The sequence below is a fragment of the Mercenaria mercenaria genome, chromosome 5, assembly GCF_021730395.1.
Source record: "Mercenaria mercenaria strain notata chromosome 5, MADL_Memer_1, whole genome shotgun sequence".
Classification (NCBI taxonomy): Eukaryota; Metazoa; Mollusca; class Bivalvia; order Venerida; family Veneridae; genus Mercenaria; species Mercenaria mercenaria.
The window spans coordinates 7,735,786-7,761,793 of NC_069365.1; the positions used below are offsets into that span (position 1 = coordinate 7,735,786).

The 26,008-nt window shown below is 30.0% G+C and overlaps 1 protein-coding gene across 3 annotated transcripts in view; it reads left to right on the forward strand.

The window, feature by feature from the left end:
* LOC123556374 (serine/threonine-protein kinase DCLK1-like) overlaps window positions 1-26,008 on the forward strand; it is a 49,589-nt gene that overhangs the window by 14,408 nt on the left and 9,173 nt on the right. For all 3 annotated transcript variants that reach the window (XM_053542599.1, XM_053542600.1, XM_045347023.2), the window contains exons 4-11: window positions 4,387-4,491; window positions 4,764-4,828; window positions 6,438-6,471; window positions 22,753-22,852; window positions 23,450-23,507; window positions 24,054-24,173; window positions 24,775-24,921; window positions 25,452-25,585. In XM_053542599.1, coding sequence (XP_053398574.1) covers window positions 4,387-4,491; window positions 4,764-4,828; window positions 6,438-6,471; window positions 22,753-22,852; window positions 23,450-23,507; window positions 24,054-24,173; window positions 24,775-24,921; window positions 25,452-25,585 — 763 coding nt within the window. The remainder of the gene's footprint in view (window positions 1-4,386; window positions 4,492-4,763; window positions 4,829-6,437; window positions 6,472-22,752; window positions 22,853-23,449; window positions 23,508-24,053; window positions 24,174-24,774; window positions 24,922-25,451; window positions 25,586-26,008) is intronic.

Below are 26,008 nucleotides of genomic sequence, written 5' to 3' on the forward strand. Positions count from 1 at the left end.
TTGTCGTATTTGTTCAACGGGTATCCTACGTGATTCAACAGTATTATTTAACGCATGATTTATATTTGAAGTCCATTATTTCTCTTAGTAAGTCATTATTCAAGAAACATTGATTGAGTTTTACTTGTCAATTAGTAATGCAGAAAATAATGTTATTCACAGTGTACATTATTGTAAACTTCCAATCATAATAGTGCATGACACGTGAAAGCAATTCATCAAGAAATCCCTCAGGAAACAATTTGTTCTAGGAAATTAGACAAATATTAAGAAATAATGTGATATTATTCCACAAGGGAAATGTTATGAACAGCCTGAATGGCATATGGCGGTATAAAAATATGATTTCCGTTGAAATGTCAAACAAATAATACATATTAAAAGAGCAGATCTGTTACAGGGTTGAAGACAGTATAAGCTTCCAATTCGTCCAAACAGCTGGTCGCATGTATTGACATTCGGCCGTTTGACTGCGGGTAGCCGAATTCGGAGCTCTATGTAAAGAACTAGGTTGAAGATACCTTCATCCCTGCAAAATGTACACATATAGCTGATACAAGAAAATAAATAAAAGAAATATGTTAAGTCGAAGGTCTTTAATATTAATTTATTATAATAAATAATAAAATAAATCTCCGAGATGGTTTAAGGGTAGAATTTTATTGTTTGTGTGTTTTGACAACTAGTAAATTATTTAACCGTGCTTAAGATTTTTGGAAAAATTTTGAAAATTTTTAATGTGGTATACCAACGTCTTAACGCATAAAATTATCATTCAATTCTGATAGATACATTTTCACAGTTTCCGGAAAAAAAACAGGTACTTTTTTCATGTGTATCAGAAAGTCACTAATAATTGGTCTTAGCAGCATTTATATAGAGCAGTGAGAGGCGATGTGCCGGCAGGGAAGTCTTTTTCACCTAATGCAAGGCTATCCAGCGGCAGAGGCTGAAAACGGAAGGCGATAAGCCACAACACACAGCACATCTCATTTGATGCATCAATAGACCATTTGACGCACGCATTGAATTGTAATTCGCCTTCCTTTCATCCAATAAAGTCACGTCGTTTTAAATTTGATCTTCACCGTTTCGCTTTTTTGAAATATCTGTGCAATATCGAGGGATGGGTCATCCCTGATTTTATTGCATCGATGTAATTGATATGATTTCTTTCCTTTCTAATACACAAAGTACATCGTGATTACAAACTTGTGGTTATATAGTAAGCCTCATATCAACTTCGTTGTTAATTGCAATGGACTGTGAGGTTTGCTGTACTTTACAACATGGTAAACTCAGATATATCTGGTTTTAAGATATGATAAGGACCACGTGACTCATATTACTTTGTAACTTTTACCACAGATGATGAAACTGAATCTTCATGATTGTATTATTCCAATTGTTTCTTCACTTACACGAAATCAACGTGTAATGAATTCTATTTTTCTAAAGTATGAGTATTATACCTCCTCATTAAGAATGGAATGTTATTTTGTGTGCGTTTATGCAGTATGAAACACATTGAGACGTCTTGCAAATCCATGATCGCACTGGACATTCTTGAAAGACTTGCAAGAAGTCCCAGGGAGGTGTATACCCGCATAAACACGCAAATTATAACATCCAATTCTTAAATTTATTTTTTTACAGTAGCTTGTGACAAAAATAATTGGTTTGCTTTCCATGTGTCAGAAAATCAAAATAAAGCTTTTCAACATATATTTAGAGCAGTCAAGCCGACCAACGTTCAGTTGTAATTCGCCTTCGATAGAAGTAAACTTTCTGGTTTTTATTTAAAATATCGTTTAGTCAAGACAAAACCCATTAAGTCGTGTCGTTTCAGTTTTGATCTTCACGAGAAATATGAATTTAGCTATAATTTAATGCTCTTTAGAATAACGTCAGATTGCGCCATCCTTGATTTTATTACACCAATGTTGTTTATACGAAAATAAACACCATAAAAATTTAAAGTGATTGTTAATATAAAAATATGCTTAATAAAAAGCATATATTAACGGTAGAATATAACAATAAAAATGAATAATCCACTGTATTGACAGAAAGACATTTTCCCGGCCCGTCCAGACGGGCTTTGATACGATAGGACTTTTTGCTTGAAAACAACGAAAAAGACTAAAACCTTGAGTACCATGTATGGTTTTTAACAAGCAATCCAGCTAACCTATCGCATTCGGCCCAAATAGACTCTTTCTAATGCGGTGATATAGTACAGTGTATTTTCGAAATGGAGTACAGTGACATCATTGACAGTATGGTTTAAATCTAAATCAAGATAGATCTAGATCTGTGAAAAATATAGGAAAGACACTTGTTGAAGAAAATTATTAAATATTGATTCTACACAGAAAATTACATAATGACTCATGCTTCCAGTCCAGATAAGGCCTACGAAAAAATGATATAAAAGCTGTCCACAATAGCAAGCAGGAACATTTTCAGAATATTGAAAATTTATATCGCACAAATGAAATTTATAGTAATTATCTATTTAGTTAGGCTCTTATTCAAAATATAATGACGTGCACGGTTTGGGAGGGTGGTAGATGGAAACATCTATTGATATCACGGTATACGTTGCAAGTTTTAATATTCCCACTTTCTTTTATAAAACACCCATAGGTATTTTTAAGTTTTATCTCAGTTTGTCGTTGCTTCCTTGCATTTCATATATTTTTATTGACTGTTACGACAGCAGTCTTTTAAGTGCCTTATGGTGCTGACGTTCTCAGTGTTGTCGTATTGTCAGATCTTTTGGGATCATGGAGAACAGTAAATACTCCGCTTAAGCCAGTGTTATGAAAAAGTCCAACAACCCAAAAATATATGAGCCGTGCCATGGGAAAACCAACATAGTGGGTTTGCGACCAGCATGGATCCAGACCAGCCTGCGCATCCGCGCAGTCTGGTCAGGCTCCATGCTGTTCGCTTTTAAAACCTATTGGAATTGGAGAAACTGTTAGCGAACAGCATGGATCCTGACCAGACTGCGCGGATGCGCAGGCCGGTCTGGATCCATGCTGGTCGCAAACCCACTATGTTGGTTTTCTCATGGCACGGCTCATATAACAAAACGGAGACTTCTTAGAGATTGTTACATTAAGGGAAAAATAAATTCAAAACAGTTAGCTTTCTCATACGTGAGATCCACGCGAATTCAATATTAATTATTACAGACCGAAGACCGCTGCAATACGCGGCAAAGCGTCTAGCAGTACAGACGGGGGGTAAACTTCTGGATTCGCCCCCATATCATAGTGTTTAAAAATTATCCATACTCATCAGATAAACAAACAGACAGCGGAGACAATGCAGTTATATAACACAGTGGGTGGGTTCTAAAGTCAACACATCGGATGTATTATATGATAGTGTTGTTCGAATATTTTCTATGTTTTTAAAAGTGTCGTTATAATATAATCTTAATCACAGCAGTCTGAATGTAGATTTCGTATACGGTAAAGGTAGTGCGTTAAGAGAGCTCTAAACTCTAACGCTAGGACAAATGTTCCCAAAGAAGCCCAAAATCTGATTCTAGACACTTTGAGAGTGACATTTCATTTCCTGGCACTATGTACAAATCAATAGTTATAGTCTGGTTATCATGCAGGCTGATGAATTCTCAGGTTAATCATTGGCATAAAATTGTTTATTATATTTCTAATTGCCTGATATCGTATTTCTAAAAGACATTGTTTATTACGAAATTTGAGCGTTTAATTGATGCCGATTTTACAGAAAATGTCAATAGCACGTGTAACTGTAGTTGCATGTCTACATTTTGAGCCATTGCGTCGACATCAATATCCAACAAACAGAACAGTAGTTAACGGAAAGTATGTAATGAGATGTTCTGCTAGGACACCCTGATATTCTGTTCAAGTACACACTAAATACTTGTGTGCTGATCTGATTTGATGTAACGTTATAACAATATTACCCTTTTAGCTCTAAACGTAAAGTTGACTGCCATATATCCTCCTTAACAGAAGTGAGAAGTAATAAATAAATATATACTGAAATAATCTTGAGCATTATGCTCTCAAGTGTTGCAACTGGTACAGTACAAAAACGTTGTGTGAGAAATGGAAATACAAAAAATAGATGGACGAGTTAAAATGTATATACACAATACGTAATTCTTATACATATGGTCTTTAGGAACGTATTCATTCATAAAAATACCACGTATATTTGTAATGTGCATGATTTAGAAGTTAAAATTTTATGAATTGTCACAAAAGGGATGAGTTCCGTTGATATATTTATCATGAACGGAGGCTGATTTTATTTTGTTTGGTTGCGATCTGTGCTTTTTATATATTTGAGTGTATGTTTTATTTACCACTTTCATTCCAGAGGTAAAATATGTTGCACCATACAAACCAAGGACAACCGAACGTGTTACCCTTCGTTCTGCAAAGTCTGGAAGACGCTCGTCATCTTACAAAAATCTTTCTGATGGTAAATACTTAGACATTCTGTCTAAAGCTGGTCTCTTACGCTCTAGAATAATTCATGTTTTGTTGAATCAATTTGTATAATTATGTAAGATGAGTTCTACACACGTAGAACTGTTGTAAATTGTACTCTTTTTGCATGAGGATATATAAAGTTATTATTATTTTTTCAGGTTTATTATTTTTCAAATAATAAATTAAATAATTTCCAGTATAAAGTATGTTTTAAACCACTGAGCCGATATATGAAACAATGTATCATATATCTTTCTGCAGAGAGTGGTTATCTTAGCCCGAGAGGTTCACCAAAAACACCAAAGAAGCTGAGGGCGGTGTCGGCAGTAAGTATTCACTGTTTTACCAATATTTCTGTTGTAAACATTTATTCTTTTAAGTATGTTACGACGGTTCAAAGAACTTAAGAGGATGATTCAATAAATTATTTCACTAATGACCTTCCATAGAAATCCTTGTACATAACAGGACGAAATGTCCATGTACTTGATAACCATACCTGTTTCATATCAGATTAATCCAGTTACAACCGACTGTCGTACACAGCGGCTGTATTTAAAAACGCTAAGAGGGTTTTCATAAAAGCCCGGTTTTCTTTGCGGGTATCTCCAAAGAGATTTTTTTTTCTTAATTGTATCGCACCCGTGGTAGTTCTGTAGTGGCGTTAAGAATAGCCTGGGTTAAAACCTTTCAAGGCGGTTAGAATAATCTTCAAGACAGTAACCGTCCGGGCAGGTTTGTTGCAGCAACAAAGAAAAAACTGCTGCCCACAGGCCAAAAGTTCGAGCGTTTAGTTTGCTCACAAAAAGCTGCAAAAATAAAAAAATTGTAATCACAGACCCCCCCCCCCCCCCCCCCAAAAAAAAAAAATAAAACAAAAAAAAACATTCTATCAAAATAAACAATCAAGTAATGTTTGAAAGGCACACAGCTTATTCATGACAATGCGTCCGTCCGCAGAAGTCAAATTGAACATTCTTTCTAAGAATAAGAAAATGTAATTCATGTTGCGCATCCACCTTATGTTCCTGATGTAAGCCCCTGTGGCTTTTTTTAGTTCCCTTGCCATAGAAAGTGCTCGCAGGTATACGCTATGCCAATAGAAATGCCCTTGGTGCTGCAATTCAGTGTCTCAACAGTATACCAAGGGTAGACTTACTTTGCAGCATTTAGGTCATGGATAGCAAGACTCCAAAAGTGTGTTTCTGTGCAATGAGAATGCTTTGAATGGATGACGTGAAATTGTCTTGATCTGATCGATAATTTAGGCATATGAAGACCAATTACAGAATTATCCCACTCACCCTCGCTATATTAAAACAAATAGCTTTTCTAGTACAACCTCATTGAGCGTTAATCTATCGTTTTGTAATCTGTCAGTCATACTTCCGTTGTTCTTTGATTTACCCTTATATTGTTCACTGCAGTTCTCTAGATAAGGTTGTGTACATTGCGGCAGTGAGACGGTTTTTGCTGAAAACAATCAATCATTATCAGACGCAGAGAGTAAATAGGAAATGTCTGGTCTTTATGTGATTTTGATAGAAAGCAACAAAATGAATGATTACATTCTGTCACAATTACTCACTGTTTAAGTTATAAGAATATACTTGATTATTTGCTGTCGGGATTTTTAGTGAAGTATTTGGTCTCTATTCTGAATGAATACGTAGGAAATGCACATTTCAGTTTGACCATATGAATTTACTGTATTTCTAATCATGTTTTCTCTATATGTAACGAATTTTAATATTAACAACACCCCGTTTGCATGTGGTCCTTGTGCTGATTGTATAGATAACTGCGTTCTCTGAAAGTGACCCTTTCTGTTGGTCTTTTGCCCTTGTTTTTCTTGTAGGAATGCACGTTAGAATTAATACATCAGAATGCATTCGAAATGCTGTTTTGCTATTTATTTTCATTGTAACTTTGCAGCCGAAGTATCGTATGTACAGTGGGCCCGATGGAGGTAAGTAAAATATTGATGTATATATTGCTTTTTGAATTACTCTCCATAGAATCACACACACTGCCTGTCCTGTCACACACTGTTTGTCCTGTCACACACTGCTTCTGTCACACACTGTTTGTCCTGTCACACACTGCTTGTCCTGTCACACACTGCTTGTCCTGTCAACGTACTACGATAGATCAAGTAGAATATCAGTTGAACAAACACAATTTTAGAATGGTTAGCTGATAGCTATATCAGTGTACTAGCTGATATCTATATCAGTGTACCGACAGCTTATTTTGATAAAGGACATAACGCTTTCTTTTTAAAGAGTTACAAGGCTAGTAGTATAAGAAAGGATGGTGCGAGGACATATCTGACCCCACTTGACATATGACCCTTGGTCAGGACTGACCAATGCCAGACAATTAAAAAAAAGAAAAAAAAGATTTTAACAAATTATTGTTAAAACCTATAGTAAAATATGATTAAACACTTCTACCAAATATTTGCCAAAATCCTGCCAAGTGGCAGCAATGTGGCAGTCGCTGCCAACTTGACAAACTTTTGGCAGAACGTTGGCAAACACAAATTCAACCAATCAAAAGCCTGCCATTTTTCTGCCAAGTGGCAGCAATGTGACAATGTCTGCCAACTTTCAAACTTTTGGCAGAATGTTGGCAAAGTTATTTAATGTACTTAAATTTGATAAAACATATATATTTAAATTTCTGCCAAATTTCTGCCACGGAGACAACAATGTGGCAGTGTCTGCCAACTTGACAAACTTTTGGCAAACTTTTGGCAGATTATTTTTATTGATAAAATGTAAAGGTATTTAAACTTATTTTGAATTAATAACTACATTATTAGTCTTTAAATAATTTTAAATACATATGATATAGATGAGTTTACAGAATAAAATATATTGTTTGAAAGAAAGAAGATTAACTGATAATATAAATCCTCATTATGTTATAACAAAAAACGGGAGAAAAATGATAAAGGCTACTTGTTCATCTTGTGGAAAAATGAAATCAAAATTTGTTAAAAGTACAGGGGGTAATTTAGATATTCACAAAGCAATGTTACCTTTATTACCTAAGAAAGGTTTAACACTTCCAGGATATAATTATTGTGGGCCAGGAAATCCCCTAGATAATGGACCCCCTGTCAATGAACTGGATGCAGTATGTATGGACCATGACTTTTGCTATGACAGTGGTGTAAAAAAAGGGTACATGTGATAAGCAAATGCTTTCCAATTTAAATAAAACTAAATCAAAAACATTTGGAGAAAAGATTCAAAACATTTAGTTGTGAAACCTATAATTAAAACGAAATACACACTTGGGTTGGGACAAAAACAAAAGTCAAAAAACGGGAAAAGGGGGTAGAGTATACCCCCGGAATCACATGGAGCGATGAATTAGCAGAAGAATTACACAAACCAATTAAAAGAAAATTTAAGAAACGAAGAGTGATTGTTAATGATATTGATGATACTTGGTCAGCTGATTTAGTTGACATGCAAGCTTTTTCAAAATATAATAAAGGAGTAAAGTACTTGTTAACCGTTATTGATATATTTAGTAAATATGCTTGGGTTATTCCATTAAAGAATAAAACTGGAGAATCTGTTACTGAAGCATTTGAAAAAATAATATTAGAAGGACGATTACCAGTAAATTTATGGGTAGATGAAGGAAAAGAATTTTATAATAAAAAGTTTGAATCATTTTTGAATAAAAATAAGATTAATATGTACCATACATTTAATGAAGGAAAGGCTGTAGTAATAGAAAGATTTAATAGAAGTTTAAAAGAATAATGTGGAAATATTTTACAGCAAATAATACTTATACTTATTTAGATAATTTGCAGGATATGGTTGATAAATATAACAAAACAAAACATTCTAGTATAAAAATGACACCAACCGAAGCTAGTAAAAAAAACTTAAATAAAGGTATGTTTACTTTATTTTATATGGTGATTTTAAAAATACAAAAAGGTAAAACAAAATTTAAAAATTGGTGATCGAGTTCGTTTAAGCAAACTTAAAAGACATTTTGAAAAAGGATATACACCAAACTGGACAGAGGAAATATTTATAATTTTATAAATTAATAATACAAATCCCAGAACGTACACTATTAAAGATTTAAATAATGAAATAATTCAAGGTTCATTTTATGAACAAGAACTTTTACCTACTACACAAGAAGTTTTTAGAATAGAAAAAGTTATTAGACGAGACTATAAGAAAAAACAAGCTTTAGTAAAATGGAAAGGTTACAATGAAAAATTTAATAGTTGGGTACCATTTAGTGAATTGAAAGAAATTTAATTTAAAATATATATTATATAAATGGTCCATAAAAATTTAATTTCTAATAATGGAATAGAAACAATAGATCAATTAATCATTCACTTAACTAAACTAGCTGCTGCTTACAGAAAAAGTTATAAATTTTGTGGGAGAGTAAGTACCGGATTATATATTACAGCAGGTGTTTTTGGTTGTTCAGCTGCATTAGCACTTGTTCCAGCTATTCCTATATTTGTAGCAGTTGCTGGCGCTGTTCCATCAGTAATTACCATATTTACTAACAGACTAAAACTTGACGACAAGAAATTTATTTTAAAAGCACATCATCAAAAAATAAAACAACTAATAACAAAAGCACGGATTGGAAAAGTAAATAAAGAAGAAGAGAAACAAGTTATTCAGGATATTTTTACAATACTATTAGAAATGCAGGAAGAAAAAAAATATTCAATGCCTTTTGAAACGTATATGAAGGAATTTAAACTTAACGGATATAAAAGTAAAAAAGAAGAAGAGCTGTGTTAAATTTTACGTGTGTTTTTAGAGATTTTTTTCTATAAGTATATTATATATAGATGGTTAATAGAAAGGTAGATAGAATGATTATGTCAAAATTATCTAGCACTTTAGGAGAAATAATGAATCCAGATAAAAATTCATATAAGAAAGTTCTTAAAAGAAGAAATGTTATTAAATCAAAACTTGATCAAATAGTTAGCGATGAATATAAAAACCATGTCATTGATAAATTACAAAATGTTATAGATCCTTATCTTCGTAAAAGAACTTTATTTGAATGGGACTGTGGTTGTCTATTAACTGAAGAAGAAAATGCTGTACCCTCGAGTACTAAAACCTCTAGTTTTAAAAAGTTATGTGATTGTCCCAGACCAAATAATATTAGAAACAACCCTAAAAAAGTTATTGTAACCGACTGTGATACTAATGAAGAAAAACATATAAAAGCAATTATGCAGCTTCTAAAGACCTTGGTATTAATTCTGGGTTAATAACAATGTGCTGCAAAGGAGAAAACCGAGTAAAATGTGGAATATCAAAAGTTAATGGAAAAAGATATAAATTTAAATATTTTATTTCTTCTTAAAGATAATTTAAAACTTTATTTATTTTATTATTTTTTTAATCCTTTTTTGCTTAACGAATTTTATTTTCTAAATATAATATATAGATGGAAATTGAGAGATCTACAAAACAATATTATAAGAAATTTGAAATTAAAATTACATATAGACAAGATCCAAAGAATCAATTATATTTAACTATAAACGACTCTTATGAAATACTTAAATCTGAACTTAAAACTTTAAAAGGTATAAAAATAAACGTTGTTTTAAAAATAACTTTTGCAAAAATGGATAAAACTGATACAATATATAAATCAGCTTATTTTCAATCAAAGGCTTTAGAAATTATTAACACAAACGAAATAAAAAAAACTTTACGTCAAGCTTTTGATGAAATAATAAATAGAATTGGTAATTGGATTTCTGAAGGAAGTGGCTGGAGAATAGAGTCAGTTGATGCTTATTATATAAATAGATATAAGTATAGTCCATTGGCTGCTTCAAGTTATTTAGAATTACCAAAACCATTACAAAATTCAGTGAAAGGATTAATAAATATAAAGAATGATGATAACGAATGTTTTAGATGGTGCCATTTAGCTTACAAATTTCCTGTAACAAAACATTCTGAAAGAGTTTCAAATTATAAAAAACATATAAACGATCTTGATTATACTGGAATAAAGTTTCCTGTTACATTAAATCAAATACCTAAAATTGAAGTTTTAAATGAAATATCATTTAATATATTTGGTTATGAAGAAAATAGTATTTATCCATTGTACATATCAAAATATCAATACGAAGAACACTGTGACATGTTGCTAATTACTAATGATAAAATAAATGATAAAATAACTGATGATGACTGTAAGCCCTCAAGAACTGTAGTCCAACATTATGTTTGGATAAAAGACTTTAATAAATTAATGTTTAATAAAACAAAACATGCAAATAAAAAACACTTCTGTAAAAGCTGTCTGCAACATTTTTCTCAAGAAAGAATATTAAATGAACACATACCAAATTGTTTAGCTATTAATGGTATCCAAGGTGTTAAAATGCCAAAAGAGGGAAGTAAAGTACAATTTAAAAATTATCATAAAGGTTTAGCAGTACCTTTTGTAATTTATGCTGATTTTGAATCAATAACTAAGAAAGTTTTAACTGCTTTACCATCAACTGAATCTTCATTTACTGAACCATATCAAAATCATATAGATTGTGGTTACGGCTATAAAGTTGTTTGTTGTTATGACGATAAATATACTAAACCAACCCAGATTTATAGAGGTCCTAATGCAGTTTATAAGTTTATTGAAAAAATGCTTGAGGAAGAGGAATATTGTAAAGAAATATTTAAAGAGCACTTTAACAAAGAACTAAGAATGTCTAAAAAAGATGAAAGTGAATTTAAAAAACAAAAGTTTTGTCATATTTGTGAAAAAGAATATATAGAAGATTCAATCAAAGTAAGAGACCACTGTCATATAACAGGAAAATTCAGAGGAAGTGCTCACTCAGAATGTAATATTAATTTTAAACTAACACATAAAATTCCTGTTATTTTTCATAATTTAAGAGGTTATGACGGTCATTTTATTATGCAACAAATAGGGAAATTTAAAAAAGAAATTAATGTTATTCCTAACAATATGGAAAGATATATGGCATTTATGATTTCCGACTTGGTCTTTATTGATTCATTCCAATTTATGTCTCAATCATTGGATAACCTAGTAAAAAATATTCCAGAATTTAAATACTTATCTCAAGAATTTGATTATATTAATTTATTAAAAACAAAAGGTGTTTATCCATATGATTACATGGATTCATTTAAAAAATTTAAAGAAACAGAATTACCTTCTAAAGAAGAGTTTTATTCAATTTTAAATGAAACACACATATCTGATAATGAATACGAACATGCTAAAAATGTTTGGAAAAAATTTAAAATTAAAACAATGGGAGAATATCATGATCTATATTTAAAAACTGACGTATTACTTTTAGCTGATGTATTCGAAAATTTTAGAAAACTATGTTTAGAGTACTACAAATTAGATCCTTGTCATTATTTTAGTAGCCCTGGTTTAGCTTGGGATGCAATGTTAAAAATGACTGGAATTAAATTAGATTTAATAACTGATATTGATATGTATCTTTTTATTGAAAAGGGACTGAGAGGAGGAATAAGTTATATTTCAAACAGATATAGTAAAGCAAACAATAAATATATGAAAGATTATGATTCAAAAGAAGAAAGCAAATACATTATGTACCTCGACGCCAATAATCTTTACGGTTGGGCCATGTGTCAACCTTTACCCTCTGGAAACTTTAAATTTATATCTGAAAAACAATTCAAGAAATTAATTGCAAAAGGTAAAACTAACTTTATAATTGAATGTGATCTTGAATATCCAAAAGAATTACATAAAACCCACAACGATTATCCTTTAGCTCCTGAAAAAATTATTATACCAGATCAATGGCTTTCTGATTATAGTAAAAATATTAAAACAGAATTTGAAATAGGAAAAAGTAATGTAAAAAAATTAGTTCCAACTTTAATGAAAAAACAAAATTATGTAGTTCATTTTAAAAATCTTGAACTATATACACAATTAGGGTTAAAAGTAACAAAAATACATAAAATATTAACTTTTGACGAAAGTCCTTGGTTAAAAAAGTATATTGATTTTAATACTCAAAAAAGATCTAAAGCAAAAAATTCATTTGAAAAGGACTTTTTTAAGTTAATGAACAATTCTGTATTCGGTAAGACGATGGAGAATTTACGCAAGAGGGTTAATATTAAATTAACTCATGATGAAAATATTTTATTAAAATACATAGCCAAACCTTCATTTGTTAGTTCAACGATGTTTAACAAGAATTTGTTTGGTATTCATAGAATAAAAGAAAGTTTGTTATTAAACAGACCTTGTTATGTTGGAATGTGCATTCTAGATTTATCAAAATATTTAATGTATGATTTTTATAATTATATTAAGGAAAAGTACGAGGGTAATTGTAAATTACTATTCACTGACACTGATTCATTATGTTATGAAATAAAAACCAAAGATGCATATGAGGATTTTTATAAGGACAAAGATTTATTTGATAATAGTGATTATAACCCAAAATCAGAATTTTATTTTGATAATAATAAAAAAGTAATTGGAAAATTTAAAGATGAAGCTGCCGGCATTCCCATTGTTGAATTTGTCGGATTAAGAAGTAAAATGTATTCATATTTATTAGAAAATGAAGTTAATGTTAAAAAATGTAAAGGAATTAAAAAACTTGTTGTTAAGAAAACAATAGTTCATAAAAATTACAAAGATACTTTGTTTAATTCAACCCAAAGTAATCACACCTTTAAAGTTATTCGTTCTGATAAACACAATCTTTCCAGTTATGTTATAAATAAAACATCTTTATCATGTTATGACGATAAAAGATATATTCTTGATAATGGTATTGATACATTAGCTTATTCTTAAATTAAAACTTAAATTAATTCTTAAATTAAAACTTAAATTAAAACTTAAATTAGCTCTTAAATTAAAACTTAAATTATAGAACCATAAATTGTTAACTGAATATTCATAACATTTAAAGAATTAATATAAATAACATCATTTATTTTAAATTCATTTGCATAATTAATAGAAATAGATTCATTATTTCTATTATTTTTTGCATTGTAACTTTGAAGAATTACATTTTCTTTATTTTTTATTTGTAATTTAGCTTCTCCTTTATCTAATTTAATTGCATCAACAAGAATAATTAAAATGCAATTAAAATTAATTGTTACATTATTACCATTTTGAACTAAACCAGGACTAGCATTTACAGTTTTCCATTGAAATAATCCACCATCGGTATCTTGGGTATAACATGTTAAAAACAATGGAGGTTTTCTTATTAATTGTCTTTCTATTTTATTTACTTTCTCATTTATATTATTGAATATTCCCATTATATTAATTATTCCAGTTAAATAAAAACACAGTTTTAATAAGTTTAATTTACATGTCCTTATTGGTTAAAATAATTTATAATAGTTTGTTCATTTTGTTTTACATTATTAATTTTTAGTATTTTATACAATAAATCATACAACGGTACTTTATCTTGTAACATTTTAATGAAAAATAAACAATAATATCCGCAAAGCATACTTCTTTTGTCTTGATATTGAACATTATTGTATTTTACATTTGGTATATACTTAATTACTTCTTTCGGCGGAGGAAGTCCAAATGGATCGAAATACAAAGCATTCAAGTAACAAACCCAATGTGTTCCAGGACCAACAGAGTCGTCCAAATTTATAATTCCACATTCAACCTTTTCTTTTAATTTTAATTTTGGTAGACCTGTGGTCTCCGAGAGTTTCACTCTTGGTAAATTATTTCTACTAAATACACCCCTAAAGTTTTTAATTTTTAATTGTTTTACCCATTGTTCAATTTCAAAGTTAGAAATAGGTTTGTTTATAAATTTTATTTTTTTTTTACTAAATTTTATTTTTTTTTACTATAGGAATTCGTCTGTAAGGTCTTCGTTGAGAATCAATCTGTAGTCCTTTTCCACTTAACAAAGATGTAATCAAAGGTATCCCTAGACTAGCAGCCAACATACCTAAAAACCCACCGTCTTGTTTTTGTTTTTGTGTTAATTTAATCACTCCAGATCCTACTAGTTGCTTTCTTTGATTAGGTGTAAGATATGGTGATATCATATTTCTCTTATCATTAGCTACTGAAATCATACCATTTCCAAGTATTTTACTAACACCAGTACTGGCCAATCCAGAAAGGGCTCCAATGCCTAGAGGGGCTAATATTTTTGGAGCTATTTTTGCTGCCATTGGAAGAATTGTTTTTCCTAACAAACCAGCCAAAGCTCCTAAAAATCCACCATTTTGACCTTGACTGGACATTTGGCTTTTTGAAATTGTAATTTCTAATCCCTTATTATTTGCAACAGCTTTTTTAATTTGATTAATTTGTGTTTTTGTTAAAAGTAAAGGGAAGTTTCCATGTAATTGTTCATGTTTTAATCTAAAATTATATGGAGTTTTGTTGTTGTAGGCTCGGGCTAAATTTTTCTTTTGTCCATCTGTAAGGTTAACTTTATATTCAATATAATTTGATGTCATTATATAATTTATATTTATTTTATTTAATTTATATTTATTTTATTTAAACAATGACAAGTTCATTTCCAATAGTATTTATTTCAACTGTTTCTTCATACAATACAATTGCGTAAACACGAATATTAGCTGCTGGTGGAATATTTAATTTAGCTGTTAATGTAATATGCTTAGGATCTTCTGTTATTACTTCCTTTTTATATTCCAAGTTAAAATGAATAAATCCAAACAATTTTTTAAAATTAAATCTATTTAAGAGACTTCCAGTAGTCTTATTATTTTGTTTATAATAATAATTAATTACATCATCATATATTCTTGATATACTTGTGTATTCTGTTTCTGGATAAAAAACTCCATTACCAACTTCAAGACGACAGGAGCTCAAAATGCAATTATCATTATCTGCATTAATTTTAAATGTATCTAATAAATGTGGGTTATGTTCTTGTGAATTACTTTTATCAGGTCGTTGTAAATAAACAAATACATGTTGTGGTTTTATTACACCAGCCGTTATTCTAAAGGTTATATTAGTTTGTTGTGTATCAGTTGATTGTGTCACCATTTCCCTAAGGTATGACCATCTTGCTTTTGTAAATCTTTCAGTAGCAATTAGATCAAACCCAAATTCATTGAAAACCAAACGTGGAACCCATAGAATTAATTTTGTTACAATTACCCTACCTGGGTCTCCGCCAGCTCTAAAAATTAATTCATCATCATCTGTCAGCTGTAGTGTTATTTGAATTTGACTTGGAGGTAAAATATTAGTTTCTAAACCCTGAAAAAATGAATAATTATTTAATGGAATTTTAGCATTTACCTCTTTATTACCCTTGATTAATTCATTTCTAAATTTAAAACCTGAATTATCATCAGCAGCAGCAGTAGCAGTAGTATCTAAATAGATAAATTCATTTGTTCCAGTTGATTTTGCATAATCTTCAGATAGTTCAACCAAACTCTTTACATTTATTACTTTGTATAAATTATTACAATCATAAACAATTTTTCCATTTTGTTTAACCACTAACTGATCAATTAATGAAGCTGCATTATTAATTAGAGCGATTTGGGCTCCATCATACTCAGCACCATCAGCAAGCTTATTTACTTTAAAACTTACTTCAAAATAACCATTAAACCAATCAAAATATGAGCTTCTATCATTAATTGTAAAGTGATATCCGTTTTTTTGTTGCTTAACATTATTTCCCAGGACAGATATTAAAGCTGTATCTAATTGAATAGGAGTTAATTCATATCTTTCACAATATTGTTTTGTTCTAAACATGTATATATTATATATTATTTTATTTTTTTATTTTAGTTTTTATTTTAGTTTTTATTTTAGTTTTTATTTTTTTTTATTAAAGTTAAAACTTTAGTTTTTATAAATTAATCTGTTAATACGTTTTTGTCGAGCTGAAGTTCCAGATCCTGACAATAATCTATTTAATCTTATATCAATATCCTCCTCATTATTATTTTTATTATTTTTATTATTATTTTTATTATTTTTACTATTATTCTTTTCTTGTAATTCCTTGGCAATTAAATTACCAACTGCCGGAGCAGGTTTCTTTTTAAGTTTTTCAACAATTTTATCAGCAGCTAAATTTCCAACTTCTGTTCCAACCTTTTTTGTTCCACTTTCAAGTGCTGCTTTTCCTGCTGTTTCCAAAGCTTTTTTTCCAGCTGTGCCAATTGAAGATGCAACTCCGCTTGAAAACAATTTCGTTAAAGTGTCAAAGATACCTGTTCCGTGTATGATTTCTTCTTTGGTCTGAGCATCAACATAAATAAATATTCCTTTATTTTTGTCATAAACTTTTTTGTACATTATATAAAACTAAAATTTATAATTTCATAATTAAAGTTTTAAAACTTTAGTTTTAATTAATTTCTTTTAAAATTAGTGTAAAACTTGTTTCAACTTCATTAAAATTAATTATTCTACCAAATACATCTGTAATATATATTCTAATTGAATTTATAATATATTTATTAATTTCAGAATATCCAACTCTTTGTGGTTCTTTTGTAAATGGATAAGCTCTTGTTAAATCTGCAGTACTTAAAGCATAGATAATATCACTGAAATTACCATCAACAAGTGAATTATCAATAAGATCACAATGAATGTAAATTGTATCCACAGAATTAGTTATATTTGGTGTTGTAGTTCCCCATTCGGTATTTCTCAATGCTTTTTTCTCAAATCCAAGCAATGTATGAAAATTTGACATTCTTAAATCCAACATAAAATTATCTGTAATTGAAATCAAAATCTTAAAACTACTTAAATCAAATTCCAAACTTATTGGAGCAATTTCTGATTTATTAAATTCAAAATCATCATTACTTATTAATGTTTCTCTAATATAATTATTAATATCTGTGTAACTGTAAGAACCATTTGTAAATATAATATCTTTCCATTCTTTACCATTATTGTAACGAATTCTTTTATTGTCGTATTCATCACTAATATTATGCCAAGAATAGGTCATAGTGTTAATACTATCCAAAGCAACAACATAAGTTTTATTTTTATCTAAAATTAAAGAACGACTAAATCTGATTGTAAAATCACTCGGAGTATTTTTATTATCTTTAACTGTTTCAGAACTTAATACTATTTTTTGTTCCATTTATATAATTATTAAACATATCTTTTTAATAAAAATGCAAATTCAAGAAAAATAATTTTTATATAACTTTTCATGTTGTTCTGGTAAGAGTGAATTCATTTTTAATAGTTCATCAATTATTCTAATACCTTCATTTTTTAGTTCTTCATTATTATTTCCAGCATCAATTGAACCACAAATTAACTCCAAGTCATTAACCAATTCTTTTGGATTACATGGACAAACGTCATAACCCTGTCCCCTAATTACTTTTTTAAATTTCATAGATCTTTTATTGATAGGTAATCCTGATTTTTCTGTTAATTCTTTGAATATTTTTATTGAATGAATTGAATGTGTTTTATTATTGTTATATCTTTTATTAATCAAATCAATCAAATCATCATCTACTTTAGTGTTAATTACTTCTTTTCCAGTTATTCTATCCTTAGCAATTAACTTATTTTGACCATAAAGTTTATTTAAGTTAATAATTAAATTACCATATTGTCCATTTGGTGAAACTTTATATGGGTTATGATATTTTATTCCTTTTCCACTAAATACCTCTGAGTCATTAATCATTTTTGATAAGCGTTTACCATATCTTCTAAAATTTTCTCTATGTAATTCTAACTCCGAAACATACTCACCTGCAGTCGTAGGTTCTGCATTTGTAAATTCAATTATTTCATCTGGGTTTTCTTTACTATATTTATTTATATCATAAGTAAAGCCCTTTAATTTCTTGGTAACCTCTTTTTTTGTTTTTATCCAATCATCTTTATTTTTGTTTATTACTAACTCTGATAATGTGGGCAATTCATATTTTGATATTATATCTTTATCAATATTTACATCTAAATTTGCCACAAATTCTTCTTCTGATTCTTCAGGAAATTCTCTAGTGTATTCAAACACATCATCTTCATCATCCAAACCCATATGATCTTTCGGTGGTATTAATCGCATTGGTTCTCGGAATAGCTCTTCCAAACCTATAGTATCTTCCGGCGGTAATGGTTGTAATGGTTGTTGTAGTCCCGGAGGTGGTTGTTCTTCCGTTATCTCTGCCAATTTTTGTTGTTGTTCTACTTCTTTTATTTTATCAACAAAACTTTTTGGAAGTAACGCTAATTGCTCCTTAATTCCAGGTAATGCTTTTAACTGACTTGATAATTGTTCTTTTTGACTTTCTATTTTTTCAGTAATTGGTTTATAAATTTCAGTATACATATCCCGATTTGTAGCTTTTCTTATTTTTTCTCTCATTATTTCTTCTCTAAGAGCTCTCATCTTTTGTCCGACTAATTTTTTTCTTATTCTTATTGCATTAAGTTTCGATTGCATTTATATTTATAATAATGTAAGATAATGTAAAATAATGTAAAATAATGTAAGATAATGTAAGATATTGTAAAATAATGTAATATTATATAAATGGAAATTCCAAATTATGATACAAAAAGTGATAAATCCAATAACTTTAAACAATTTTATCCTTTTATGCCAGATTCATGTTTTAGAATGTTAATATGTGGATCTTCTGGATCTGGAAAAACAAATACATTAATGCATATACTTCGAAAACCTCTTATATATTATGATAAATTATACTTGTATGCTAAAAACTTAGAACAATCTAAATATCAAGATTTAATTAACAACTTAAGTCAAATTGCAAAAAAAATTAAAGTAGATCCAAATGAAATACTTGAATATTCAGCTGATCCCAACCAAATTGAACCTTGTGAGAATCTTGAATCAGAAAAACAAAAAGTAGTAATATTTGATGATTTTGTATGTGAAGATAAAAAAGTTCAAAATGAAATAACAAAATACTTTATTCAAGGACGTCACAAAAACTGTTGTGTTATTTATTTAAGTCAGTCTTACTATAAAACACCAAAAGATATTTGAATTAACTGTTCACATTATATTTTATTTGAAAGTCCAGGTAAACGAGAAAATGATATGATTTGTAATGAACAAAATATAGATCGTGATACTTTTGCTAATGCAACAAATCAAAAATATGATTTCTTATATATTGACAAACCAAGGAAGTTTTTAAGAAAAAACTTTACTGGTAATATATAATGGGAGTTTTTAATGATACAAAACAAATAAGTGAAACTGAAAGTGTAAGTAAAGTTAAATTTGATATTGATTTAAGTGATTATGCTACTAAAAAACAATATAAAAAGCTTAGAAAGGACATGGAATTGTATCTTCATAAAAATAAGGAACTTGATAACACAATGAATAGAGCATTAGATATGGGAGGTAATAAAATAATCAACTTAGGAAATCCAGATAAATCCACCGATGTAGTTTCAAGACGATTTATGTTTAAAAAGTTCAAAGTGTAATAGATAACTATAAACTTGAAGATGTCAAAAGTATAAAACAAACACTAGAAGCAGAAGTAAAGAATATTGAAGAATTAACAAAAGATTTTAAAAAGAATTCATTATTAATAGTTGAATTACAAGGTAAAATTGAAGAAGAAATGAAAGCTATGGTTGATTCTATTAAAGAACTTGAAGAGAAATCAGATTTGACAGATGATAACATAAAAGAAGTATTTCGAGTTAATTTAAACATTTTATTCACCCAAATTCAAGAATTAAAAGATAGTATGATTAAACATGAAGAACTAAAAGACAAGATTATTGAAGCTGAGAAAAAGTTACAAAATATGTATCAGTTAGAAATCAGAACAGAAATAAATAAACTAAATACTGAAACTGAAAAAAAGCATAAAGATTTATTAGAATTAATTTCAAATAAACTTGCAGAATATAAATCTGAATTGGAAAAGGCAGCTTCACAAAGAGGTGATGATCATGATACAGCATTAGAGGATTTTAAAAAAGAAATTAATTCTAAAATAGATGACTTTAAAAAACAAATTCGAAATTGGATTAGTATTGTTGACAACCGTCATAATTTAAAGTATGCAGACTTAAGTAATATTACAAAAAAATTACAAGAAGATATGACGCAGCTTAATGCTAAAGTTGAAGAACATAAAAATGAACTGGACTTTGTAGTTGAAAAATCAATTAAACAAGGAGAGTTAATTACTGCTAATACTGAAGCAATTACTGCTAATACTGAAGCAATTAACACAGTTAATTATCAGCTAGAAAATTTGAAGAAACAACTTGTAGATCTGATTAATAATGTTGATGCACGTCACAATAGCAAGTACAAAGAGTTAAGTAAACTTAAAGGTTTATTACAAAAAGATATTAATGAATTTAATGATAAATTTAATGATAAAATTAAAAAAATAATAAATGATCTTAACTCTGCAGTTAAAATATCAGCTAAACAAGGAGAATCAATCACTGCTAATACCCAAGTAATTACTGCTAATACTAAAGCAATAACAGCTAATGTTGAAGAAATTACCACTAATGATGAAAAAATTTCTAATAATTGGGAAAAAATTATAGAAGTAAAAGATGCTTTCTTAAAACAAGAAACACAATTAGCTAGAACAAAGAATACTGTTGACAATTTATCTGCTTCTGAAGTTGCCATAACAAAACGACTTGATGATTTAGCTGAAATAATTCTTAAACTTAAAAAGAAAGACAGGAAAATAGAAAAAAGGGTAGAGGAAGTGAGACATGAAGTGTTTCTCTTTGAATACTATTATAATCATACTTTTGATTACATACAAATGAAAAAGTATTTTGACCGTCGTGGTGCCTGGATACATTCAACATATGAAAATATGGCCGGTTTGAATTATTTAAATGAATTTGAAGTAAGACCTGGAATTATCGTAGATTATAAAGATTTTATACTCATAGACCAAAAATATAAAATAGATGTACTAGATATGCTTTTGAGTGGTGTGTTTATAGTCAGAAAAACCGGAACTTATATAATAGATATTAAGATTTTATTAAAGGGTACGAGCTCTTTAGGTGAACCGGATAAACCGACTAAAAGCCCAATATCACATTTTATATTTAGGTGGCGGAATTATAGACCTCAGGATGATGTTTTATTTTTTGATATATTTGATAATGTAAATATAACAGCTGAGGCAGCTGAGGACTTTGACACTGATAAGTTAATATCTATGTATAAGAAAAAAATTAAAGTTTATCTAAAACAAGGAACAATGTTTGATATTCATCCTTATGAGGATTCAGCATCTACAGAAGTAACATTTATGCTTTTGATGGGTAGTTACATTAGATTCTACATATCGGATGAACCTGTATCTTATGATGGAAACAGACTTTTGGATTAAAAGTTTAATTAAAGTTTTAATTACTATGTGTACCCTAATAATATACTTACTAATTGAAAATAAAATCAAATACCTTTACATTTTATCAATAAAAATAATCTGCCAAAAGTTTGCCAAAAGTTTGCCAAGTTGGCAGACATTGTCACATTGCTGCCACTTGGCAGAAAAATGGCAGGCTTTTGATTGGTTGAATTTGTGTTTGCCAACGTTCTGCCAAAAGTTTGTCAAGTTGGCAGCGACTGCCACATTGCTGCCACTTGGCAGGATTTTGGCAAATATTTGGTAGAAGTGTTTAATCATATTTTACTATAGGTTTTAACAATAATTTGTTAAAATCTTTTTTTTCTTTTTTTTAATTGTCTGGCATTGGTCAGTCCTGACCAAGGGTCATATGTCAAGTGGGGTCAGATATGTCCTCGCACCATCCTTTCTTATACTACTAAGGCTTGACATTAAACGTTGAGACATAATCATATCTATGAGACATTGGTAATTATCATGCTCAAAATTTCTAACTGAAACTCCTAAGCTGTAATTAGTTTCTAAATATGAAGAATTTTATTGCCATATTAGAAAGCTAATGTTTTTACGGGCATCATTGAATCATTCAAGAGACTAGATTTCCGGTCACATTAAAAGTATTTTGTGAACTTAGAAACTCAAGAAAAAACGATGTTGAAAATAATGCTCTGCAGTGTCAGCTCACGTACCCGCCGAAGTCGTCGCCTCCAATATTTTTTATACTTAATTGACAAAGTAAGACCTTCATACGATCATATCCTTTGCAGAGGAGTTCCAAGGAGGTCCGCCGACACTTGCACAGACCTATGAGATAGGAAAGAAGATAGGAGAAGGGAACTTCTCTATTGTGAAAGAAAGTATACACAAGTAAGTTGACCTGATTAATTTGTGATACATCATGATTTTACTTTATCTTTCATTGTTAGTACTAACTATTTATATAAATAATGAATCGACAATCTACCTTTCCCATTTAAATGTGACTATAACGGTAAAACTCGTACATATTTGTTTCCTACTAATATATGGTCAAAAACTGTACATGAGACTTTTGTCAAAAATATCAGTAAAAATTAGAAATAGTTTCAGACAGTCAGCTGTTAGAAAGAAGCAAAATGTCTTTATATACGCTGACGGAAAATAGCTGAAAATAGGCGATATTAAAAAAAATAAACCAATTTTAGACCCCCTCCCACCAAAGATTTGTTTAGAAAAATAATTCTTGAAAAAAAAAAACCTTTGAAGTTTTTATATGTTAATGTTTAATCTTCTCTTTTTTTATTACTAGATGCTCATTTTGGCCAAAAAGCTACACGTGGGATGATTGAGATTCATGGGGCATTATAAGGGTGCTAAGTTGCTTACAGACAGCTCGAATGTAGATTTGTTTTGCTCTTTTTTTTAGGATTTTCGTTTCTTTCTGCATTTTCACTCTAAATCACAAGTACACGTATATTTTTACAGACGAACAAACAAACGTTATGCTTTGAAGATAATTGAAAAAGAGAAATGCAGGGGAAAGGTAAAACTGTTATGTTATTATTTAATGTCTATTAGATTATTAGATTTCTTTGTACCCACACAGAAATATCAGATAGGGCCTATAGAATACATGAAATTATATTGTCCCAAATTCTATTCAATGAATATTTGTACCGCCGAATGCAAACAAGCAGGTCGAACTTAAAATAATTATTAGCGGATATAAAATTATTATGGTATTCTAATATACTTTTCTCTGTTTAAGCACTCTTACGCTAGAATGACGTCACGTTAACGTGCAGTGATGTCAATGTTTTTGTTGCGACCAAGAAAGAGCGCTTCTACATTTTATCTACTATTTTATATTAATTAAGGTCATATTAGAATCGAAAACATTTATACCAAAACAGTGTGTTTTAACACTATTTATACAATCGGGCAGCATAACGTCGTACAAATAATTTCACTCGGGCTGCGCCCTCGTGAAATTATTGAGCCCGACGTATAACCGCCCATCGTGCATACATAGTGTTAAAACACTCTTTTGCTATAATTATTTCTTAAATAAACTTCGTTTTATTTGTAGGAGCATATGATACAAAATGAAGTGGAAATATTGAAGAAGGTGAAACATCCAAATATTGTAGAATTAATCGAGGAATTCGACTCTCATACAGAATTGTTCCTGGTCATAGAGCTTGTGAAGGTAAATATGTGCTCTAAAATACAGATAACCCCTCAGCCAGTGTGTTGTAAATTATCTCACAGGAGAGTTCGTACCGTAAATGAAACTCGGCATCGAATTACCTAAGATGAATATAGTGCACAGGTGACAAAAACTGAACATAATTGGATTCCAACTTTTCGCATGGTCAGATTTGTATTAAATCTGTCAAGATCTAAGTGTTACACCATCTGCGTTACTGCAAGTTATGCAACCCTGGATGGTTCGGAGTCTCCGCACTAATAACAAATACTTTCTTTAATGTGCAAAACAAAAGACACTTTAGAACTATTGATATATAACTGTATCACAAAATGTCCTGAATGTCGCAAAAGGAAGAAAACGACTTATTGTTTTCAAACATCATTTTTTTCTCTCTAATTTTCTTTGGTGTTTAGTAATAGATATCAAAGGGGATCCATTTTCACGATAAGATTATCTTACAGTTGCATTGGAGACAAATTTAGAGAAATGCTTAATCTTGCGTTTTATAATGGAACGGGGAAAACTTGAAACTTGTTCTTCGAAATCGATATTGTAAAATATCTTAATGTGCCATTCAACGGATTTTTTTACATTCTAGGGCGGAGACTTATTTGATGCAATATCCATGGCAACCAAATACACAGAAAAGGATGCATGTGCAATGGTGTTTAATCTAGCTTGTGCACTCGACTACCTTCACAGCAATAATATTGTCCACAGGGACGTGAAGCCGGAAAATTTACTGGTTTGTTCCATTTTCCGATATTTGATTACATTTAAATTTCATGGAACAATTCGCAAAGGTGAACATTCATTTGATCGTTTGAAGATAAGGAAGGATCGTATTTCAAACAAAAAATGACAAAATGCTGTCTTGCAAAACTAGTTTTTACAGTAATTTCATTTAACTACCTCCTCTTAAGTAACTTCATTCTAGGATTTTAAACTTGGACGACCATTTTAATTTCATAATATATAGACCTGATTTTTCAAAGCAAGTTTATGGCGTTCCTCTGTTTATAACATATGGTGTGACCGTATATGGTCTGTGTTATGTATAACACTATAATCCCTCCGTAGAAGTATAATAGCGCGTCTAACATATCTGTCTATAACAAAATGATGTGTTGATATGACAGAAGAATTTTATAATTTTCATGTTCACCTTAAACTTTAAAGTTTAAAGCTGTTGCAAATATTTTAGAAGTACATGTTTTTTATTCAACTGCGACTAGATCTACATTGAGAACACACAATTCTTTCATATCTATCTAGGTCTGTGACCACGGTGACGGCACTAAATCTTTAAAGCTTGGCGATTTTGGTCTTGCAACAGACTGCACCGAGACTCTGTATACAGTTTGTGGTACACCTACATATGTTGCACCGGAGATTTTATCAGAAACAGGGTACATGTCTTACATGATATAATGAAGTTTGTGATTAACGTCACACCGACACTGTTGTGGGTCATGTGGCGACTTTCCACTTTGCGTAGTGGAGAAAGACCTCAGGTGCCTCTCAGTGTATTACTTCAGCATGACAGGGTACCTGTGTATATATACCACTGACACTCCGTAAGCCAGCTGGACGATTCCATTGTACAACCCTAGAGATGTTTCGAACCTACAGCAGTGAGGAGCCAACTGGACGATTCCATTGTACAACCCTAGAGATATTTCGACCTTAATCACTGGGCCAAGGAGGCCCCCTTTATGCCATTGTATCCATTAGAGTTATATCTGCTATTTGATAATAAATACAAAATGGTACTGACTGCTTTTCAAAACAGTTTTTGGTGCATTGTCTCGTTGTTACGTTTACACAAACCA